The sequence below is a fragment of the Medicago truncatula genome, chromosome 5, assembly GCF_003473485.1.
Source record: "Medicago truncatula cultivar Jemalong A17 chromosome 5, MtrunA17r5.0-ANR, whole genome shotgun sequence".
Classification (NCBI taxonomy): Eukaryota; Viridiplantae; Streptophyta; class Magnoliopsida; order Fabales; family Fabaceae; genus Medicago; species Medicago truncatula.
The window spans coordinates 34,934,942-34,959,553 of record NC_053046.1 but is presented as its reverse complement, the minus strand read 5'-3'; the positions used below and the strand labels follow the sequence as shown (position 1 = coordinate 34,959,553).

Below are 24,612 nucleotides of genomic sequence, written 5' to 3'. Positions count from 1 at the left end.
TTGAAAATACTTCAGCTTCAAGAACAAAACCATATGAAAGGTGCGTTGACTTCCCCAATACAAAATGTCCCATAGAATTTCGGAAGCACATGCCATAACTTGCCATGGTGTTGTTGTTGAAAATTGTTGCACCAACGTTACAATTTAGGACGTCTGTAGCAGGTTTCACCTAAGTGATTTGGTGATTGGAGTTTTGTGACAGAGGTTTAGCCTTTGCATACAACTTCATTCATAGAGTGTATTCTTTGCTCTAGAGACATTGAATGTGGGAGAGATTTATGAAGCCCTTTGCATGTTTACACTGTGTTTGGTAGAGAAGAAATAGGGAAGAGAGAAGTTGAGGGGAGAGATTGAAGCGAAGTTGGTTATTTCTCTTGTTTGAAAGCTAAAGAAATAGGGGGGAGAGAGTTAAAACACGTGGGACCCACATGTTTTTTATTTCTCTTCACAGGAGCGAAGAAATAGTTGAGAAATGGGTATATTTTTCAAAATTCCATATTTGCCCTTATCTTCTTCCTTGTTTCAAACTTCTCAAAAATTGCATAAAATTTAAGATTGCATCCCCCTTGAAACTTTAATTCCAGACACTTCTCCTATTTAATTACGAGGGTGGGTGATTTGATTGGTAATGGTAGTACTGAGCATTTTTTTCTTCCTTTTTTTCCTACCTTTTTATTTAGGGAGCTTTTTTCTCCTTTCATATTTTCTTTTTCAAGGTGTGAGTTCCTTTCATATTTTTCTCGAAGGCGTGAGTTATTTTTTTCTTTTGAAGCTACGTGAGTTCATTTTTTTATTACACATTAAATTAGTCAAATTAGTTAATAATTAAAATAACTAAACTATTTAAACTAATAATTAATAAGTAATATAATAGGTAGTCAAATTAATCTAGTTATTTAAATTATTCTAAATTATCTCAAGTGATTAAATTAATTAAATTATTTTTATGGGATTTTTTATCACATGGCTATTTTTGTACTTTTAGATATAATCAAAACTTATCTCTTCTCTATTTCTTTTATCTTTCTCTTATACCAAACAGTTCTTCAAATCTACTCTATTTCTCACCTCTTTCTTTCATACTCTCTCTTACCTATTTCTTTTTTCACAACTTCTCTTCTAAACCATATATACCCTTAGAGTTATGACATTAAAACATCGTAAAGAAAAAAAACCAACATTATGTAAAAAAGAATTGAGCGCACGCATTGCTTAAAAAAAATGGCACCACATGTTTGATATGAAAAATGCTCATCATTATCAAATGCGATGGTTCCCGAAAGAAAAAAAAAATCAAATGTGATGGTACGAATTGGTAAAAAATTAAGATCGTGTGATTGGATGTTTGACCCGTTATTTCATCAACAAAAAAATAAAATCAGAAATGGTGTGGCTTCTCTTTGTGAAAAAACTCAGTGTGTATTCTTGTTGCAATTTAGGAGGGTGTATTGGATCATGATTTTAAGGGATTTTAAAAGATTTTTTTATCATGAAAAAGTCTTGTGGTATTCAATCAAGACTCTTTTCAATTTAAAAAAAGTCTTGTGTTATTCAATCAAGATTCTTTTTGTCATTTAAAAAAAGTCTTGTGGTATTCAATCAAGACTCTTAATCACTTAAAAAAAATCTAATGGTATTCAAAATCATTCAAATTTCGAAGGATTGTTTAATAAATCAGATTTTGATGGATTTTGTGGGATTTTCTAGTGAAATTTTAGCATGAAAAAGTCTTTCATGAAAATATGAGATTTCTTAGGATTGTTTTTTCTTTTAAGATTTTACTATCTCTCTCTCTCCTCCTCTCTCTCTCTCTCTCTCTCTCTCTCTCTCTCGTAAAAAACATCTCTCTAGCTCTCCCGTAAAAAACCTCTCTCTCTCTCTGATTCCTTCACTCTCTCTCTCTCTCTCTCTCTCTAGCTCTAGCTCTCCCGTAAAAAATAAAATAAAATAAATAAAAGAGTCTTTATTAAGATTTTGTGAAAGAGAGTGTGTTATGATATTTTTTTTCAATTATTTCTTAAAATTCATAAAATCTGTTGAAATCTCTTAAAATCCATAAAATCATTTCAAATCCTTTAAAATCTTATGAATTAAATCCATTGAAATCCTTAATAGTCTTTTAAAATCATCAAAGTCATCAAAATCTTGCAAAGTCTTTTAAAATCCTCAAGACTTTTTTAAACAAAAATTGTCCTTTAAAATCCTAATCTAATACACTCCCTTTAGTTTTTGTTTTTTTTTTGTTGAGAAGTTGTTGCAGTTTAGTTTGTCACGAATTCTATCACAATAGGATATGAGATTACTCATTTAATAAAAGAAATGATAGTTGTACGACCATTTTTTGATAATTATTCTGGCAATTTTTTATCTTATTCTTACATTATGTTTTTATTTTCTCATTATATTGTTTTGGTTTTTGTATCAAATACCTCATTTTCTTTATAAATTTATGGTTGTACCAAAAGTTATCATAAAAATAGTTATTCAAATAACACAACTCTTTGATAATTCCGAAGTTATCTAACAGTTTTTATAGTAGACTAAAAAATTTGAGTATATTGTTTTCTTTAAATTAATAGTTTAATGTGTTGTGTTTTGAAGAAAAAAAAATAGTTTCTATCATTTATAATATAAAAATAACTTTTTAAAAAATATATACAATACCTAAATCTTATTATTTATCAAAAGTGTTGACGAAATATTTTTTTTAATTTTTATTGCTAATAATAATGAATATTGAGTTTCTTGTAAAAAAAAATGAACACCGAGTATTTTCATTGATAAAATGGAAAAAATAATTATTATGATCCTTATAAACAATATGAAATAATGTTTTTGCTTATGAAATAATTTTTTAAAATATAAAAGTCAACAAATAACTCTTTATTTCATAAAAATAATCGTTAATTTAATAATTTATATAACAAGTGTACATGTACACTTTACTAAAAAAAAATGCACATGTACACTTCAAATTTTTTTGTGGTGTCCGTGGTTTATACTCTGACCTTGCATATATTATGCATTGTCCCTACCAACTGAGTTAAGCTCACGATGACACATGCACAATTCAATCTGCGAGAGTAGCATAAAAGCTTTCATTTATCCCACAATTTATTTTCCCCTACTTTTGTATTAAATATTCAAATCCAATAAATTTTCCTTTTAAAACAAGGGAGCGAAGAATATTACAAGATTATTTTTTTCAAAATTTATTAAATTCCCCTATTAAAAATATTTGGAAAATTAAACTGAAAAGGGGGAGGTGCATCTTATTTTTTTTATCAATGTTCATGCACTATTCTACTATATAAACTATAGGTTAGTGAACAATCATCACACACACAAACATGATTTTCATTATTCCCATGTCAACTAAGAAACGCCGAGATATGGTGAATAAATTACGCAAGCTTGAGAAAGTTGTGGTGTGCAAGAACAAAAATTGGAGAATTGATGATGATGAGGTGAAAAGTAAGAAGAAGAAGAACAACAACAAAAACAACATCAATAGGATCTTGATATCGATCAATATTGTGGGTAGCTCGGGACCGTTAACAATGGTGGTGAATGAGGATGATGCTGTTTGTGATGTTATTGAGAAAAGTCTCAAATCTTATGCACGTCAAGGGAGATTACCCATTTTAGGATCTGATGTCACAAATTTTGATATTTACTGCTCAAATGATGTCTCTGATGGTAAGTTTGTCCTTTATGATTTACTTTTCTTCTTTTTTTTTTTCCTTCAATTTTCAATTTTCACACTTTGATATTCATTATTCAATAATTTAAGTTGATCAGTAAGTGTTTCAATCAATCAAGAATCAAATTTTGATGCTTTCAATCTATTCGATATTTACTTAAACTCATGGTTGATTTGAGATATTAGATTTGATGCATGTAGTTTTATTATATAATTACGTATAATTGGTTTTGTTTCTCGGTCATTTCGGATCTTGAAATCCCAAATTGATTTTTAAATAGTTGGAATTAGCAAAATGCTGAAATCATTTTTTAAATTGATTATTCTCCATCACATTGATTGTTTAAGATTTTTTTTTTTAAATTGTTTAGTGACTAAATTCACACACTTTATGTGTGGAGAAATGGAGAATTCAAGATTCGAAAACCGACTCATACAAATAATATAGTTGATAGCTACGAATTGAACTACATTTATCGGACATTTTATGTCCCTAAAATTATCATTATACAATCATTCATTTTTTTTTTTATGATATCTTATATGTTGTTTTAACTTATTTTGGGGGTTATTAAAAAACTTATTTTATGTCCTAGTTCAATTGATAAAAGTGTTAGAAATTATCATGTCGAATGTTGTGACTGAAGTTTGAATCAAAACTACTGCAATTGTGTGTATGAATTTTCAATAGATAATGTGATTTCATCTATCTAACAATGCTCATTTTATGAGATAACATATTGATATAGGTTGTTTTCATTTGTGCTTTACTCTCATTCTAAAGGTAAAAACAATCAATGCATATATTTGGTCCAAATTTACAATTGATTTTTAGTCAAATGTGTTTGGTCTAAATTTTGGACCAAATACATTAGACTTGTTGAATATTTTTACTTATATTCATCATGGAGGATATGAACTGTAAACCTCTAAAAAATATGATGTCATAGTTTTATTTAAAGTTTATTTTTATTCCTTTTTTCTTTCTCAATTAATAAATCAATATTTATTCTAGATGTATATTTATTTATTTTGTTTGACTATTTATTTATTCTAGATGTATATTTATTTATAATTAATACATGTGTCTTTGTACAATATATGTCATTTTTTAATACACCATATAATCACTATTAATTATAAGCAAAAATATAGTATTTTAGATATATTCATTCAATTATTGATATCTATGATATTTATTATAGACCATATATATCATTTAATGAATGAATAAAAAATATTAATTTTTATTTATAATAGTGATTGGAGGGTTATAATAGTAACTTATTTGTATTGATTTGAAAGAAAAAAAATATTTGTATGTATAGTTTTACTTGTATATTTATTTATAGCTTATATTATGTCTTTGTACGATTTATAGCTTATACACCATCCGATCACTATTATAAATAAAAATATATATTTTAAATTTATTTAATAAATTGATGATGTATGTGATCTATATTATAAACCACATACATAATTTATTAAATGAACATAGAATGTAAATTTTTGTTTATAATATTGATCGGAGCATGCACAAACACCCTCTAGTCATAAATATAAGCAAAAATTAATATTTTAGATTTATTTAATAAATGATTCTACAATAAATATCACATACATCATTTATTGAATGGATCTAAAACATGAATTTTTTCTTATATATGTGATCGGTGGGTGTATATCTTGTACCATGGATCTATTTGGAAGGGGCAAAAACTCATTTTATGAGATAACTTCTTGGTATAGGTGGCTGTTTTCATCTCTGGTTTACTCTCATTCTAATGGTAGAAACAGTTAATGCGTGCGTCTATCCTACCTTTCAATAAAAATTAATGCTCATATTAATGTGAGTCCTTCTTTCAAAAAATTAATGTGTCTATTAATGCGCATCCTTCTTTCAAAAAAATATATATTGTGAATGAAAAATGCTAGGACTACATTATTCAACACACATCAATTATTAGTGTGCATTAGAAAAGTATGTTGGAGGGTGTGACCCTAACATTTCTCATACTTTTAAAATGAATAAATTTACAATTGATTTGTTGGTCTAAATTCTTGACCGAATACATTTGACTAAGTTTTTTTTTTTTTTTTTTTACACTACCATAAAAACAAGCTTATATTTTTTTGGTCAAATTTTAGCTTCTATTTTACTATGCAGGGAATAAAATGCAAAAAATAAGCAAACAGTGTATGGTTTTCTACTTTTCTATAAATGAATAAAAAAAGTTTGGAAGTTTGCTTTTTTTGGAGACTAATTATAAGCTAAGATTTATTTTGGGTTTATTTGTTGGAACAATTTTTTACAGCTCTAAGCCCATCGGAACCTATAGGATCTTTTGGGACAAGAAAATTTGTGCTATGTGAAAAACCACCATCTCCAACAAAGACAGAAGCACGATCAAAGATGATGGCTCGAAAGGGAAGTGGAAGCTGGAAATCATTAAGTTTCAAAAAAGTTCTTTCAGCACTGGAATGTGTATCTATTAGTAGCAGAGCTTAGTTTTCTTTAGATCCATAATGTATGCATTTTACAAAACGTTCATTTAGCAATATTGTTGAGAAATTAGTGGCTTTAATTCTGTAAAAAAAGCGACTTTCATGTTTGGTTGGAATAATAAAAAACATGAATAAGAAATAAGTTATGAACGAAAATAGACCGTTAATTACTTTTTTTTTTACCGTGAAAATAGTTTTTTTTTTTTTTTTTTTTTTGTACAAAGATATTTAAATACTTTTTTTTTTGAACAAATCAATATAAGCTCAAAAGCAGAATGATTCATCCTGCACAAGGTGTGTTAAAAGTGATGAATCACCCAATATCAGATACAAGACACAAGCACCTAAAGAAGATGCCACCAGCAACATAAAAAATAATTACATGATACTCATACATAAAAATGGGTATCTCCACCAATCATGAAAACCAAACGATAATGGAATAACATTCGAAGAAAGCCATAAAAAAAAATTCAGCTTCACTCTTTCAACAATACTGAAAGGATCAATAACCGCATTTTTTAAAATGCAGTTGTTTCTCTCCTTCCAAATTGCCCAAATACAAGCAAGTCAGATAACCTTAAAGTAATAATGAGAAGAGCGCGGTAAACCTGCCATGTGAATAAATTGAAAGTAATGATCCGTTACCGAGCCAGGAAGAACGCAAGGGATACCAATCCAATGACAGACAGAGTACCAGACACTCCCAAACATACCACAACGGATGAAGAGGTGATTCACCGTCTTTGAGGAACCACATCCACCAACACAAACATTGTCGGAAGGTTGAAGAACATGTCGACGAACTAAATTTGAACGTGTTGAAATTCTGTCTTGAAGAAGACGCCAAGCAAACAAAGATACTTTTGAAGGGACTAGTTTGTGCCACACATCCTTAAGAACACCGGTCGCCACTTGATCATTTGTAGTGGTTAGAAAACGATAAGTCCCACTAACCGTACAGCCATGAAGCGGATCAAGCAACCACCGCCACCAGTCCTGAATGTTTTTCTGCAAAACAACGTTATTTAACAGAGAAACACACTCCCTCACACTATCTTCCTCCCACACCATCAAACGGCGCCTCCACACCCACCCAAAACCGCCTACCTCCCACCCCAAACGCGCCATCTCCTCCACCAAACAATCCTTTTTGACTGATAACTCATAGAGCCGACTGAATCGAATATATAAAGGTACTTCACCCAACCAATTATCAGTCCAAAAGAATGTTTTCCGCCCATCTCCAACCACCCGCCTAATATTGTTATCAAACCATCTATCTATGGCCGCCCCCTCCCTTCCCTCACCTTGAATATCATCCTCCTCCTTCCTCGACACACCCTCATCCTCACTCTTTTTTTTTTCTTTTCAATTTTCGACTTATTTTTTTTTCTTCTTCGACTCTACATTAACATCCACCGTTCCTACCTTAACAATTTTTTCTCCCTCATCAACTCTCTCCTCCACCTTCTTCGAGCCTACCCTCACATTCTTCACCCCCGCTCCTCATGTAATCACCACCACGTCCTTCCCAACACCACTTCCATCATTCCTATCAAACCTATCAACCTCATCAAATTGCGCAAATCTATCAAACCTTGCTTCCCTAGCCCATACTCGACAATCTCCTATCCAAATATTATTCAATGCTTGCCCTAGTTTGTCTCTATTTTTAACATTCATAAATCGAACAAACCCATAAACCTGACCACGAGCACACCCACACTCACACTTGACATCAAATTTTGAAAACACAATAAGACTTATTGTTCTCCACTTGATACACCTTGTTTTCATTGAATTGCCACAACTACAAATTTTAAATATCTATCACTAGTCACCACATATCTACGATTCTCTCTCTATCTATTTGTCTATAAATACATCTTACCATCATGTTTTAAACCACGTTCAACCACCATTACAAGCAGCCCGATTAACGACTACCACCCTCCATTTAAAATGGCCATTATTGAACCACGTTAACCTACCCACCATTACGAGAATCCTGATTAAAACGACCACCACCACAAATGGATTTTACCTATGGTGGTGGAAGCAACAATTGTCCTACTCCTAACCATTATCATTGTTATGGTCGTTGTTTTCATCTGTCGTCGCCGTTGTTCCACAACGACGGACGGATGTGGAGATGACAACACCACCTCTGTATCCTTCAAGATACAGGTTTGAAATCTTCTACTATTACTCTCCTTCTAAATCAAATATTGAACCACACACGGACAAAAATTCTACTTAACTAGTGCATACCATTGTTCATGTTGTACATCACTATAAATTTTGTATTTCGTGTTGATGTTACTCAATAAATTGCATGGTGTATGGTTTATGAGAATAATTTATGTTTTAGGGAGGGAAAAAGTAGCTTTTGTAATTAAGGTTAACCAATGGCTTGACCTAACAAATGTTTATAGTGAGAGAAGAGAAAAGATTTAAAGGTAAAGGGTAAAAAACACTTTTTTTTTACAAAGGTAAAAAACACATTTTTAACCATAAAATAAACATTTTATATCAAAGTAACCTACCCTATATATATATATATATATATATATATATATATATATATATATATATATATATATATATATATATATGAAGAAGTTATCTAAAACTCATTTTATGAGTAACCTACCCAATTAATCTTTTCATTTTGGGGGTGAGTGCTAATTCATTAATGCCTATTAATGTAAAATCGTCATACTTTGAATTTCACATTGAATGTGGGTGACGTTTTCTTCATAAAATTATGAAAAATATAAATAGTTTGATGAGGGTAACAATTTTACCAAATTACACCCTCTCTAATTTTGTGAACATCAACCATCCATTTTCTTAAAAAACAATATTAATGACCTATCGCTCGCGAAATTGTTTGAAGAGACAAAAAGACAATAGAACTAGTCGCAGACAACCAACAACTTAACACAAGTATTTTAATATCGTGAAGATGATTTATGAACCCAAACTTATTTTTGCAGATAAAAAATCATTTTATTTTATAGAATATATCAATCGATATAATATTTATAACTAACTATAAGTATACCTCATGAATACTATGCCCAATAATACCAACTTTGTTCAACCTATCACAAATAGGTAATCTATCATGAATAGCTAACCAATTTTATCCTATGTAATCTTCGCCATAATGAAGGTAACTAATGATATGGGTTAAAATGGGGTGTACCCAAGAAAATGATTTCACATATGGGAATACATGAAATTACAATTTGCGATTTGTTGGATGCAGTATTAAACAACAACGTTAACGACGTTTGTAAATCACTCATTTAAAAAAAAAATGACGTTTGTAATTAAAATATTGTTGTATCGTAATTTGAATACTAATGTTGTTGTCATCGGGATATCTTAATTAAAGACACCCGCTGAAGTTCGAAGATGTTGGATAAAAAAAAAATAATGTTGTTCAGAAAATAATAATTGGATAGTGACATTCTTGGATCAAATGTTCTTACTAACACACATCAAATTGGATAGCTACATGTTACAAGTATTGGCAATCATTTGTATGATGATTGTGCATGTTCAGAAGGGTGTACAATCATCCCGTGTCAACATCTTATGCTTACATGTTACAACACCATCTCTGTTTGGGATGTCAATGTCATGCTTATCCTTCAAGATGGTTGTATTATTCCTTGTGATGTTAGTTCGTGTATTTCTTGTGATGTTAGTTTGTGTGTAAAAAAAAAATTACAAACATATTTTAAGACTCTCATAAAAACTTATTTTAAAGACGTTGGCTAATTTTCTATATTCTTTGTGATGTTAGTTTGTGTGTAAAAAAAAGTTTGTGTGTGACTAATTAAAGGAATGATATTTGAACAAGAAAACAACTTTAGTGACAACTTTTTTTCTTCTCTTCTTATTGGATAATAACAATATATATATATATATATATATATATATATATATATATATAGAGAGAGAGAGAGAGAGAGAGAGAGAGAGAATAAAAGTACAATGTGAGTATGAGAGATAGTTGTCACAATTTTTTTTTAAAAATGGTTGTTCAAATAACATTTGTCTACTAATTATTAGCGAGATAGTTGTTGTCATTTTAACTTCAATGGATTTATTTTATATATTTCTAGTCCCACTTCATGTGGTAATAATTTAATATCATATGCAATTTGTCAACTTGAAGAAATGTTGGCTTGTCTATTACAAATATAATTTCAAACAATTTAGCTTTATATTTATAATTTATGTGCATGAGTAAATGCACTCATAAAACTTGGTAGCCAATATTGGTCACAATCTAAGCTATACTTGGAGGAGCATATGGAATTCTCATGACCTTATTAAATCGGGTTATAGATGGAGGATTGACGATGGTTCTCATATCAACGCTTGGAACGCTCCTTGGATTCGTTCTCTCTTCACACTCGGACCCTCCGCTATTCCTCCTCCTTACATGGGCGAGCTCCTTGTCTAGAATTTACTTAATTCGGACCGGATCTCTTGGAACAATGTTCTTGTTCATGCTATCTTCAACTACAATGCAACAATTCTTGCTATTCCCCTTCGGAACAGAAATCTGGTAGATTCTTATGTTTGACAATTTACGGTTGACGGTTTCTACTCCGTTAAATCGGCTTATACTCATTGTATGTCTCTTGCAGCAAATGTGACGGTTGCTGCTGTTCCGGATCAGAACTGGGACATTATCTGGAAGCAAAAAGTCCATCCTAAAGTTCAATCTTTCCTTTGGCGTGCATCTCACAATTGCCTCCCCACTCGGTCTCACTTAATTCAAAGGGGGATTCCTTGTTCTTAATCATGTGTGCATTGCGATGTTTCGGCTGAAATGCATACACACCTCTTCTTTGTGTGTGCTAAAGTTGTTGCTTGTTGGAAGCTGCTGCAACTTGATGTCACTATCTGAAATATGCTTCCCACATAATGATTTTTCTACACTCTTATTTCATTTCTTTGACATGCTGAATACCGAAAATCAATTTATGGCGTCAATGGTTCTTTGGAGTTTGTGGAAGAATCGTAACTCTAAGCAATGGGAAAATTCTAACTGCCCCCCTCAATCATTATTCAAAGAGCGAAAGACTCCCTCAACGAATAGCGGTATATGCAACAACACAAGCACCATGGTCAGATTATGCAGCACACGGTTTCTTGGTCCAAGCCTCCACCCTCGCACTTGAAATGCAATGTAGATTGTGCGTTGTTCAACAACAACTCAGTAGCAGGTTATGACTTTTGCTTCCGCAATTCAAATGGTCATTTTGTGTCCGGTATGTCGAATTTTACTCACTGCAATTTACTCCCTGCTGAAGCTGAAGTTTGGGGCTTATTTGAGGCCATGAAATTTGCCTTAGATAATGACATGCCCTTTGTCATATTTGAGTTCGATTTCAAAGTTGTTGTTGACATAGTTAATTTCCATCAAGTGCCTCGAAATGAGCTTGGAGACGTTATCTATAAGTGTAAGGATTTATTATCATCTCACACTAGTTTAGTTGTGAATCATGTTAGGGGACAAGCAAAGAAGGTTGCCCATTCATTAACAAGAGCTTCCTTATCTCACCCTATCCCCAATATTTTATATGATGTACCCGATTACTTGTACTCTTTAATCATTAATGAAATGACCTAAGTTTGCCTTTGCTAAAAAAAAAAACAAATGATTTAGAATTTGTACGCATGGTGTTTGGTAAAATGTGACAAGAATTCGTTGCTTAAGTCTTCATGATCATTAGGTTGGCACAATTTGATTTTTATGGAGATCCTATTGATTTGTTTTAGAATATGTTAGCATGTGTCCTCGTGAGCTTAACTCAGTTGGTATGGACAATGTATAATATATGCAAGGTCGGGGTTCGAACCCAACCACCACAAAAAAAAAAAAAAAATGTTAGTATGTGACTATACACTAGATAAGTTTTTTTTTTTTTGAAGGAACACTAGATAAGTTTATATTACCTATTAAATGGATCAGAAGCATGCATTTGTTGGAACTCAAAGTACAAATATTTTCCTATTGTAACAAAAAAAAAAGAGAACTCAAAGTACAAATAACTACAACAATACTCATCGCATCGGATTAACAATAGCTCTTGGAGCCACTATTGTAGTCAATACATGGAGCCATATATTACAGTTAATCAACGAACTTGTGTTTTGATCACAACATAGACATACAACGTTTAAAAAAGTTATTTTTCATTACCTAATAACAAAACAACATTTTTTATTCAAAAAAAAAAAAATACCTTTTCTCTAGTTCATCTCATGTTAGGTATCGGTTATCATATACACAGTAAAAAAAACATGAGTTTGTGTGATTCCAAAGTCAACTTGCCAAGTGCCAATGATCCACTTAGTCATGAATTATACAAACATGGGAACATTGATATTCAATTCATGGCGGGTGCTATCGTGAGAGGCCATTATATATCTCTCACGATGGTTTGGGGTTTTTTACCTGCATTTGCAAGTTAAAGTTGATTTTTTTTGTTTACAATAAGTTACCTGCATTTATGGTGGCTGCTAACATAAGGTAATGGTAAGGTACTTCACCAAGGCAATAAATATTACCCTTGGATTAGATCTATGGTCTAGATGAGTTCAACTTAAACATAAGGAACATTAATCCACTATCAACATCAATTCTGATGAGAATTGATTCCTTTCTTCCTCGTACCTCAAAACTACCAAGAAGATTTCCTAACAAAAAAATATTAATGTTCATCACAAACTATTTTATTTATTCTATAAAGAAAAATTAAGAGTTACTGCATCATGTGATTTCCATTATGTTAATGGTTCTACATAAGCTTTTTATATTAGGAAACTAGCGTTCAATTGATTTTGACTTAACAACACAACATACTTTTATTAATGGAGATGTAGATCTAAGACACGTGAAGCAATATTTCGATATTTGAAGTGAAACCTATTTCGCATCCAACCTTAAAATTGAGCTACAATGAATAAAGTTTTGTATTTGATGGTATTAATGATGACGGATGATATTGATTATTATTCTATTGTGTCTGGAGAGTTTTGAAATGAGTTTTGGGTGTGTGAGTAAGAAAGCAAGTTTAGATCAGGATGAAAAAATAATAAAGATGAAGGAAAAGAACAATAAAAGGATGGTGTTGTTAGAAACCGATAGTTTCCAAATTTTTGAGAGGTTGAAGATGAAGATGCAAAGAGGAAAAGGATCCCATAAACATCAAACTCCTTTACCCATTTTACTCTTCCACCACAACCATTTTCAGATCCATTTGTAGTCATTCAACACCATCAACAAGACAAACTTAAAATTCACTATTTTGAAGGATCTCGTAAATCGTGAAGGATCTAACACGGTCGCAATCGATTGCAGGTTCAAAACTCTATCTTTGATTTTTTTTCGTCGGATTCAATGAATTGGGAATCAAACTTTTGGAATTGATTTGGAATCTGAGTTTACGAATCTGAAAATGTGAATTGTTCTGAACAATGATGGGCAAACGGGTGTGAATCTGGGTTCAAACTTTTCTTATTGTTTTTAAATAAACGTATATGATGAAGGGACACTTCTGCGTTTCTGATTTCCTCAATTTCATTTTTGTAAAAAAAAATATCTTAAATTCCAACTTATAATTTCAATTAATTATTGATGATGAAGATGGTGCTAGTTGTTGTTGTTGGTGACTGGATGGCGATGATGATGAATGTGGGAGTTAAGAAAGTAATAGAGAGAAAGTAAAAATATTATGTGAGTGTTAGAGAAAAAATTGTCACAAAAGTTGTTAGATTAATTTATATGAAAGATTTCGATTGCCGAAATTTCAGTTCCTACTTAGTTCTTAGTTCAATTAGGTCATGTTCATTTTGACACCGTTAATAGGTTGGGCCATAGAAGGACATTCCTCTGATAATCAAAACAGACCTAACCGACTAATAGTATCAAATAAAACTATTATGACCGTTAGATGTGACCTAATTGAACTAAGAACGAAGTAGGAACTGAAATTTTGACGATCGGAATCTTCAGTATAAGTCAATCCGTCAAACTATCCATCGAAAAACCTAGTCAATATGAAAGGATATTCGTTTGACGACCAAAACAGACCTAACTGACAAATGGTATCAAATAAAATAATTTCGACTGTTGGATATGATCTAACTAAACTAAGAACAAAGTAGTAACGAAAATTTCGACGATTGAAATTTTCGATATAAGTCAATTCGACACACTATCCTTTTAGAAATCCAATTAACATGATCGAAATCTAGTTAACATTCTATCAAAAATATACATCAGTTCTTTTTATTTGTTAACTTTTACAAGCTAATATGACTTTATACTATTTAAAATTATTTTATGATAATTGTTCTTTACAATTTTTATTTGTTATGTTTTATTATTGTTTTTAGAACATTTGATTGTATAGTTATTCACAATTTTTGTTAACTTTTACAAGCTAATATGACTTTACATTATTTAAAATATCAATTTATGTTGATTGAGGGAATGTGTTACGAGATAACAAATATCTCAGTTTCTAAGAACAATTTTAAATTTAAACCAACTTGTCATGACTATAGACTATTTTTTTAAGGATATGATCACCATGGAGCCGGTTGATTATTTAATTGTTATTTTTGATGCAATCAAATTCACATCTTATGATGAAATTTTTAAAGCTAAGAATTAAGATTCACGCCTAATTGGTATTTTTTAAGGAGTTAATTTTTATATCTATTGCCTATTTATTTGCTATAGTTTTTTTTATTGCATTGGATATTAAGTTCTCCTTTCATATTTTTTTAAGATATTACTAGAGTATTAGCCGCAAAGGGTGAACTCACAAAATACAAAAGTGATCTTCTCAAAAAAAAAAAAATACAAAAGTGATGTTCAATCAACCAATTATATACTTATGAAGTTTGATGATCTTGAAAAAATATTATTTAATGTTTTTGTCCCACATTGATAAACTTATGTGATTTATAATTTAATTTATTTGTAGAGGAGGGGAGAAACTCAGGTGCACACCATAGGAAGAATATGCAAATCAACTTATTGGCTTTACGTCTAAAAATCCAAATGTACCAATTATTTTGATATTGCAATTGGATAAGTTTAATTTATATAGAGGTATTTTTCTTAAGAAATTCTTAAGTGTTTCAAATTAAAGTTTATTGTGTATATTAAAAATTGTTTGAAAATGTTTATTTTTTATTTTTTTATATTTTGGACTTTTAGGAAAAATCGGAATATCAAACGCACCCTATAATAATTCAAAACTAATAATTAACGATGTTTTTTCTGAAGTTCAACAAATCCAAACCAGGTATTCACAAATTACTAATCAAACAAAAATCATTAATTAGAAAATCCAGTTATATTTTATTTCATGAAGAGAAGATTATTTTTCAAGTACCACAACAATTGTATATTTTTATTAATTTAACAACGGGTACGGATTTATGCGAGTCTAGAAACTTAAAAAAAAATTAAATTTATCCTATGTGTTAATATTTTTACTAAATTCAGTTAATTTCATATGTCCGTGTATCTATAAATTTACGAGTACTTATAATATGATTTATTTTATTCTATTCGTGTGTACATATTAAGATATTCAACCCATACCAACCCGTGATAAATTTTATTTGTGGATACCATACATTGAATTTTTTGGTCTTCTTGAGTATGTCTAACCTAGGCAACACCTACTAAATACACCCGTGAAAAGAAAAAATAAAGAGAGAAAATAAATTATTTTAATTTGAAAATCAATTTTTGATTAATTGTGTTTGAAAAGAAAATATATGTGTTCTCACTATTAATTTCATCAGAAGCTAACAATTGATCATATCTTGCGGTTATATTTTGTTCTCACATGTGAAGTACATGACCCCTGCCTCACCATAGCATTCACCCAAATGGGATACTTATTCTTCAAAAGAATCATCTTGACCACATAATAAATAATTAATATATCCAATGGTGAAAATTCAATTTGCATCGTGAGAGACCTGTTTTGGTCGCTCACGCTGGCCTCCGCCCATATTTGTGAATATGATCAAACAAGTTTAATTTTCTAAAGTTGGTCCATGTCTCCTTAATAAACCAACTAGCAGATACCTTCACTAAATTTTTGCCTCAGTTCCATTCCTTAATAGACATTTTGGATATCTATTTGCCAACTTAATTAAGGGAGGCTACCAGAGTTATCACTTCTCAATTAATTGTATTTTAGTAGTTAAAAACTCTAGTTAGTTACTTTAGCTAGGAGTATAAATACACAACTTGAGTACCATCCAATGAAATGAAAATTGACACTAGGTTATACGGTAGGGCCAATAATAATGAAACTTTAGTTGTAGTTCGCATATTCAGGGCCTCAAGAATGTTGGTGGGGAATACACATTTAAAAGTACTAGGATAATGATCTTCACAAGAAGCTTTAAATTCATGGACCCTCCTTTATGGTCTTCTAAAATTTGATTATAATAACGTTGCAACAAGTGAAAATAATTATACAAATGAGAAATATGTTCATGTGAATTGGAAAGGTGCCTTTGCATGGTTTGGATATACATGTCTAAATACGAGATGAGCATGGTTAATTGATAGGAAAAATCTTGGCAACACATCTTCATATATATATGGTTGTGCTTTGGGGTTTATGCATGGTGAGGTTGGACCATTTTGAAGGTATGGTACCATACCATCAATCATCATTCATGTCTAATAGATGAGCAATATATTTTTGCCAATATAGGTTGTGATTAAAATCTATAATCACGCTCCTCAACATGGTTCGATGATTTTAGAGATATTTCTACACCTTGCTTATCTACTTTGTAGTTTATCTTAACTTTTAGACTTAGGTCGTATTGTATAAAAAAAAAGTTTGTACAAAATATTGTGGATTAAAAGTGAGGCCGATTGTAATAGTTAACTACTGAGATTATACCAACATTTTGTGACAAGGGCATTTCCTTTCACAAACTGACCTCTTCACTATTCTCTCACTCATCATTATCTATCTTAGTCCTCACCACCAATTCATCCATCAAATTAAAGACACTCATAAGTATTAATTACTAGCTTGATAAATAAATAAAAATGCTTAAATATGTTTTTGGTCATTGTAAATTTTGTCGGTTTGGGTTTTGATCCCGGTAAAATTATTATGACATATACCTATACAAAATTCAAAAAAATTCTAAAAAAAGTTGCTAAAATTATGTTTGTTGATATAATGTTTTTGGTGGAGCATGACAAAGTTCTTTGTATTTTCTAATTTTGAGTTAAAACAAATTTTTGGATTATTTTTATTAAGTTTTGAGTTTTTAAAGTTGGATCTTTTGAGGTCTCGTTGCAGAGTAGACAAACACTCTTGCGTGCACGGTATAATCGTGATAACTTAATGGAACTTTTGAATGTTTTTTGGATTTTTCAAACTTAGTGAACTGAAACATATAGCTAAAGGAAGGGAAATCAATCAAGACCGGTTAATAAATGAATTAATGATTTTTTTTATTTTTAATAATTAAAAAGTGCACAATCAATATCATTAATACAATCATGTGAATCACACAAAAAAAAAATACATTAATCATGTGTCATGTTATGTTAGCTAAAATTGACCAAATTGGTATGAAATCTAAGTCAAAAACATTTTTACAAGAGGGTCTTGTTAATGAATGTTCTATATACTTTTTTAAGAATTTCAAATTAATAAATTATATTTTAAAATAATCAAATATTTTAATTTACAATGTATTAAATACGCAAATTTTCATAAAAACTTAATATTCTCAGCTTAGTATTTGAAACTAAGGTCCGGATTCGAATCCAGTCTTAAGCGAGTTAAGATCCTCTTCATTTTCTAAAAGCAAATGAATAATGTTATTTGGCAAGAGATAAATACGAAAAAGTATGTAATGGATCCTACCACTAAATGAGTCTCATTACTATTACTACCTCCATCCCTATATACAAGATCCTTTTGCCAAAATCACGGGAATTAAAAAAGTGGATATTTATATTAAAGTTGTTTGTAATTACTATTGTTTTTACAATTTTATCCTTAAGAGATAAAGTTAGTTTATGTTTTCCATATGCTATTTATTGCTGATTGAAAAAAAAGATGTATAATAAATAGGGGCATATATGTAGAAAAATAATTAATGTAGTTGAAAATAGTAAATGAGTCTTATAAAACGGGACAAAAAAAATTCTCAAAAAAGTCTTATAATTAGGGACGTATTAATTATTTTTAAATTTCTCTACGTCTTTTTTTTTTGGTACAATTTTTCTCTGAGTCTTTATCTCTTTAAATGTAAAAAATGATTAGATTAATAAATGAAGAGAGTCTTGACCCGCCTTGAGCATACAACAATATTAAAATTTAGGGAATTTGTTGTCCATTTGAGTCTCATAAAACTGATGAGATTAGTTCCCACCGATTAGATTATATCCGGTTTTAAGAGTAAAAAAGATGAGTATTACAAACCCAACTCACTTTTCTTTACAAAAAATATCTATTTTTGCCATATATTTCGTTAACTCCAACATTTCAATTCTCATTTCTTTCACAACAAAAAAGCGCCATCTCCACTACTCAGTACTACTCACACTCACTACTATCAAAACGTTTCTAACGGAACAGAGAAGAAGCTCCTTTCAAAAACCCAGTTGTTCTCCGTGTCATTTGCCTCCTTAATTCCTCTTATGTATGTCAATTTTTCTTCCTTATATTTTTTTATTTTGTTATCCTCTTCTTTGAGTTGTGAATTTGTTTCTTTTTTGCAATGTGAGTTTTTCTGGGTTTGGGTCTGTGATTTTTCATGATTTATGTTGTTTTTGGGAGAAGAGTTATGATGGTTTAAGAAGGGTTAGGATGAATGTTCATTTTTGTCTTGCTTTCTGATGTTTTCATAATAGTACAAGTGATATGAACTATTGGAAATGTTTTGAGCTTTCAATGCATCAGATGACACTATTTTGTTGTTCTGGGTCTTGACTCTTGACATTAAATCAAAATGCATACCTATGTATACTCTAGTTAGTGAATTTGATATTTTTCTTGCTTTTGTTTATTGATTTCATGAGCAGCTATTCGTGCAAGCAAAAGACCGTCAACAAACTATGGATTTCTCAGAAAAACAAATAAAGGCCTTAGACATGATGATGATTGTCAACATCTTCTTTATAATATTTACGGCTCTATCTCTCTACATCAGAGAGGTTGTAAGCTTGGTAGTGACTTTTACTCTCGAACAAACCCCATTAAAGTGGTCACTCTTTTGTTTTGTATTCACCACTTTCCTCTCCCTCGCCATCAAGCTAGCCATGATCCGTTTGCAAAACAAGATCAACCGCTACATCATACTGTTGGGAATGATTCTTTGTGCTTTTGTGCTTGTCCTTGGCTGCTCCCTCATCATCATCTTTTACCATTTCGCTGTCAACATTTACATTACTTTTGCACTTTCTCTTGTCCTTATAACATTCCTCCGTGACTACTATTATGTTTGTAGAACAATCTGGATTAGCTAGTTTGGATGGTAGTATTAGTAATAGTCTGTTTCAGAATCACAATGAAGGTTGTAAATAATTTAAATTTTTAGATGTAATATCAATTTCATATCATAGATGCTAACTTTTCAATACTTCTTAATATCCCTTCCTCAGCTTATAAGATATCATTAATTTAATGTTGATTGTATTATGAACATAGGAACAAATTGATCAAACTCTTCTGTCTGTTACATCTGTTGGAATGTCTTGGATGTGGTGGGTGAAGTTCATTCAAATCGGGTGGGGGGTGTTTTATAAAATTTGATATTAAGCGGAGATAATCGAATTACGTTTTAGACCTGGATCGATGTGTATGTGTTGAATGGGCATATATGATCTAATAGTGGCAGAGCTGTTTGGGAGGGAACATGGGAATTATGCAGATTTTTGCAGATTATATTGTTTCTGTAATAATGTTGCAGGGTTGAGTATATCAGGTTTGGCTGAATTTGTTCTCATCATTTATGGTCTTGTGTTGAATTGTATATGATTTAATTTATGAAACCATTATCGAAGTTGATTGTTACATTACACTTGGTTGGAGAATTGGGGAATCAGTAGTTTCTTGATGAGAGTTGGCATCTCCTATGGTTTGTTAAGTAGGTACAGCATCTTGGCGAGTGAAATAAGTTACAGTAATTAGTAACTATAAATGCATACACTGTGTGGAAGTAGTGGAGTCTGACAAGTGGTTTTAAAGCATCAGAGGTGGTATTGATGCAAATTGATTACCAGATTGAGGAAATGTAGCCTGGTTGTGAGATTTCATTGGGCCCATTTGAGTTTTAGTTATCGTTGCTACTTTTCTTTGCGTTGGATAGATACTGGTGTGTGATTTGTGCTCTTGGATCATTTTTGATTTATTTGTAAATTATGATTAATGTAACCTGTGGCATACATATGATCTGAGTATGTGTTTGTATGTGCGGTGAGGCAGTGTTTTACGCTACAATTTGTAGCTTCGGTAAAAGCACGGCAAAAGGACACTGGGACGTGATAAATCAAAGGCAAACACAGATCCAAACATCAAACTAATTTTAAGACTTTTGAGTTATAAGTTAATAGTACTATTTAGTCAAGGTTGATTGTGGGAGTCAAGATAACTGTGGCCTGGACTTATCAGGTATCAAATGTGTGCTATTTATGTAAAGTAAAAAAATAAATTAAGTGCATGTATGTTGTAGGAGGTTTGCAATAATTTTCAGTAGGCTAGTTTATGGTTTATTTCTATATTAAAGAGGGGAAGTTTGAGATGATATCATTCCAAAAGTTACACAATTTAAATATCTTGGGAATATTTATTAAGAAAGATTTAAAGATTAATGATTTAGACCGAAATATGGTTTGTGATAGAACAACCTTATTTGATGTTATTACGTGATAGGTGCCTCTAGTAAACCCATAAACCCCTTTTACAAGTACGACCATTACTGAATTTTACAACAACAATGGTCAGTTTTACAAGCCTAATTTCAGAACAGTTTCAATTGAAACAACGGAGATTACTCGTTGAAGTACTCTTCTAGTGCTAGTTCTGTCATGTTCTAATTAAGCATTGACTAAATCATAAAATTTGACAGCATGAGTAGTGCTAGCCTAGGATTTATGCTCAACCTGTACTTCATTGACTACTAGGTGTGTATCACAGGGTGATAGCGCTGCTAGAGTAGATTGAGTTTGAGCATGTTCTCGTATGTTTTATCGCTGAATATTTGGATGTTTTATTGTGTTCAGTTTAGAAGTATCCTTTACTTTATCACGGAGTTTCCTTTTCCATATGGAATTCAAATTTATATTCAATTACATTGACTCGGTTTGGATTGCACTAAATTTCGGTGTTGTCAAATTTAGTGCAGATGTTGGTGTGTGTTTGTTATAATTGTTGCGCCTAAATATTATCAAAAACCAGTTTTGTTCTGAAGACGTCTGTAATGAAAACAGATGTCAAAAAACTGCAAAAAGATTGGGTGCGCAACACCCTCATTCAGTTTTGATCTCAAGACGTCTATAATGTTTGGTAATGAGACAAAATGGTAGCCAAAAATGTGAGATCCTAGTTCACTATGGTGGTTTCAAGAGGGAAAATGATCGTGAGGTTCTTTGGCTAAGATGCTACTGTTTCAGAACTCATTCTCAAGGCTTGTACTATTTTAGAAGATGTGGAATTATATACTGCACCTGTGCACCATTGTGAATTTATTGACTGCAGATTTTGCTATGTTTTATTTACAGGGTTATGGGCAGTATATAAAGGAACAAAAGTTGAATGAGTCTCTTGAAGAGATAATGAGGAAACAATTTGAAGAGCATTCAGCAGTAGCAAGTTAGCTACTTGAACCAAGCTATGCAACTATGCAATTGTACAGTCAAGATAAGGTAAATTCCACTATTCTGTACACTGTTCTCACCTTTTGGCATGTGATACTTTCTTTTGCTTCCTTTGAATGCAGTTTGTCTTATGAGAAAATGTCATTTAAATTTTGTTGTGGTGTGATGTTAACATTTGATAGTGCACATTATCTAAGTATATTTTTTTTAAAGCAGTTATCTAGTTAATAACTAGCAAAATGTAGCTCACTTATTGATTTGTGTGTCTGTGGCGTTGAAGGACTAATTTTGCAGACCATGCAGTTACAGTCTTTGCTTGATGCAGAAGGATCTAAAAGGACTCACATGATTGAGCTTTTGGAATCACTTGGAGGCTCGCCTTTTGTAAGTTCTTTTATCACTTGTTTTGAATCTCTTTTTATTTCTCTCTTTGTTCAGTTAATAATTTCTAGGTTTGACGGCACAGGGCCAAAACGTAAGTCATTTTGCATTCAGGGTGGTCCTGCCACTGTTGCCTAATGAGCGTGATTGGGAATCAATCCTTATGAGCTCAACGTCTCAAGTTCGGCGCGTATTGGATAAGTACTGTCTCATGCATTATATTCATTTCATTTGCACTGTGCATGTTATATTCGAGAGCATATACGATATTTATTTCAAAACTTGCTCTGTGTGTTTTAGGTGTTCTGCTACTGTTTCTTAGCGTAGACATGGATATTCTGAGATTTATTATATTGTAAGTATGGACTTAAGAGGCCGAAGTCTTACTGTCTTGACAGTGAATATCAAGCCCTATGAGCACCATTTTTGTGTGTGGATAGACTCAATCAAATGAGTATTTCAGTGTCGGAATATAAAGATGTTACTAGGGCTTTCACCTGTGACCTGTTTTTGACTTGCTGTTTGAGTTTCTACTTTTGTTTATTGCCTTTATTTTCGTGATAGAATATTCAAAAGTTAATTGAATTTTGCAGCTGTGGTGGTTATCTGGGGGAAGTTGAGAATCATTTGACCGACGAAATGATTAGAGTCAACACATATGAAGCTCAACAAATCCTCAACATCCCGCTATCCTGGAGATTACCACCTGATAAGTTAATTTGGCATTGGGAAAAGGAAGGAAAATTCTGTAAGGTCAGCTTATTACATTCTTTCTATCTGAAGAAAGAAACAGAAGCAGCCCTGAAGCATCCTCATCCAGAGATCAAGAGTTGTGGAAGGCGATCTGAAGGTAAAAGTGCCCAATTGTGTCAAATAAAACCCTACAGAGGTTAGCGAAGCAAGTTATTCCAACTAGAGGTAGACTGGAAAAGAAAGAGCCGACTATTGATACAACATGTCCCCTTTGCTATAATGATGTAGAATGCCAAGAACATTTGTTTATTCAGCGTTAACTTAGGGAAGCTTTGGGAAGGAAGAAACCAGCTTATTTTTAAAAATGAGAAATTTTGCCCAATTTCTAATGCTGCTGCAGATTTTAACTCTGCAAACTGTGCAAATCCAATCCAGACTGTGAGAGAGAGCCCTGCCGGTTGGGAACCTCCGGAGAAATTCAATACTAAAGTTTACATTGATGCGGGTTGCTTCTCAAATGGCACTACATGTTGGGGTTTGATCATGAGAAATCACCTTGGAATAGCCGAGTTTGCTGTTACATACAAGAGAAGATCAAAGTTTCTCCAACATTGGCTGAGTCTATGGTACTAAGATGGTTTAGCAGGATCCTAGCTTCAAATCACTTGAAAGAAATTACCATTGAATCAGATTCGGAAGTCACTGTCAAATGCTTAGAAGGAAGTGTTTGTGAGGCTCAATTGGAGAACAAGATTGTAAGGATTTTCTTTCTAGTCTGCCAAATGTAACTGTTAAGTCTCTTCGAAGAAGCCAAAATGCGGCTGCTCATAAGCTAGTCTCTATTGCTAGAAATCCAGGTGCCAAATCATGGGTGTACTGCGTCCCTGACCCTGTGGCAAAGATTGTTTGTACCGAATCTTCCGTTTATCGTTGAATGAAAATTTATTTCCGTTATAGAAAAAAAGAAGAAATGATTAGACTGAACCACTACTTGATTTATCATGCCAAAGGAATATTTTTAATGTAATCCGCAATGAGATGATTGGAAACAACATGCTTAGATTAACCCAAATGGAATAGTAACTTTGAGTGTTCTATGACGGGATTTAGGGCAGATGTAACGTTTTTTTTTCTGTTTATTATTACAACATTGTCCTTACTACACCAAAGATTATCATTCGCATGGACTCTACTAACAATTTATTTATTTTTTGACAAAACTCTAATAACATTTTGTGTAGCCCTTTTAACAATTTGCATGGATAATTGGATTATATATAGACGTAAGTGTATTATTATACTGATTGAGAAAGATTTTAAAGCATCAGAGGTGGTATTTGAATCTACAGAATTAAATTGATCACTAGTCATTTTAAATAGAATAAAATACAAGAGAATAGCA

At 31.7% G+C, this 24,612-nt stretch overlaps 2 protein-coding genes across 5 annotated transcripts; both read left to right on the top strand.

Moving 5' to 3' along the window:
• Positions 1-3,229: 3,229 nt before the first annotated feature.
• Positions 3,230-6,372, top strand: LOC11432615 (uncharacterized protein At4g22758). Its single transcript, XM_003616280.4, has 2 exons — positions 3,230-3,699; positions 6,022-6,372. The coding sequence occupies exons 1-2, from the start codon at positions 3,351-3,353 to the stop codon at positions 6,213-6,215; spliced, it is 543 nt and encodes a 180-aa protein (XP_003616328.3). The 5' UTR covers positions 3,230-3,350; the 3' UTR covers positions 6,216-6,372.
• Positions 6,373-18,785: 12,413 nt separating this feature from the next.
• Positions 18,786-24,386, top strand: LOC120580489 (uncharacterized). Of its 4 annotated transcripts, none has more exons than XR_005646195.1 (6): positions 18,786-18,961; positions 19,344-20,931; positions 21,750-22,184; positions 22,417-22,520; positions 22,603-22,718; positions 22,818-23,089. XR_005646195.1 is itself a non-coding variant. In XM_039834100.1 (4 exons), exons 1-4 carry the CDS (start codon positions 22,161-22,163, stop codon positions 23,409-23,411), a joined length of 531 nt encoding a protein of 176 aa, XP_039690034.1. In that variant the 5' UTR covers positions 21,421-22,160; the 3' UTR covers positions 23,412-24,386. The 4 variants fall into 4 exon arrangements, 1 of the variants encoding a protein (XP_039690034.1); XR_005646196.1 differs by lacking the exon at positions 22,818-23,089 and adding an exon at positions 23,111-24,386 and having other exon boundaries at positions 18,787-18,961; positions 22,440-22,520; XR_005646194.1 differs by lacking the exon at positions 22,818-23,089 and adding an exon at positions 23,111-24,386 and having other exon boundaries at positions 18,787-18,961.
• The last annotated feature ends 226 nt before the right edge of the window (positions 24,387-24,612 follow it).

Coding starts and splice junctions, on each gene's coding strand:
- LOC11432615 (XM_003616280.4), top strand. CDS start 3,351: ATGATTTTCATTATTCCCATGTCAACTAAGAAACGCCGAGATATGGTG. Junction 3,700..6,021: donor CTCAAATGATGTCTCTGATG/GTAAGTTTGTCC, acceptor AATTTTTTACAG/CTCTAAGCCCATCGGAACCT.
- LOC120580489 (XM_039834100.1), top strand. CDS start 22,161: ATGCAATTGTACAGTCAAGATAAG. Junction 22,185..22,430: donor AATTGTACAGTCAAGATAAG/GTAAATTCCACT, acceptor CTAATTTTGCAG/ACCATGCAGTTACAGTCTTT. Junction 22,521..22,602: donor CACTTGGAGGCTCGCCTTTT/GTAAGTTCTTTT, acceptor TTGACGGCACAG/GGCCAAAACGTAAGTCATTT.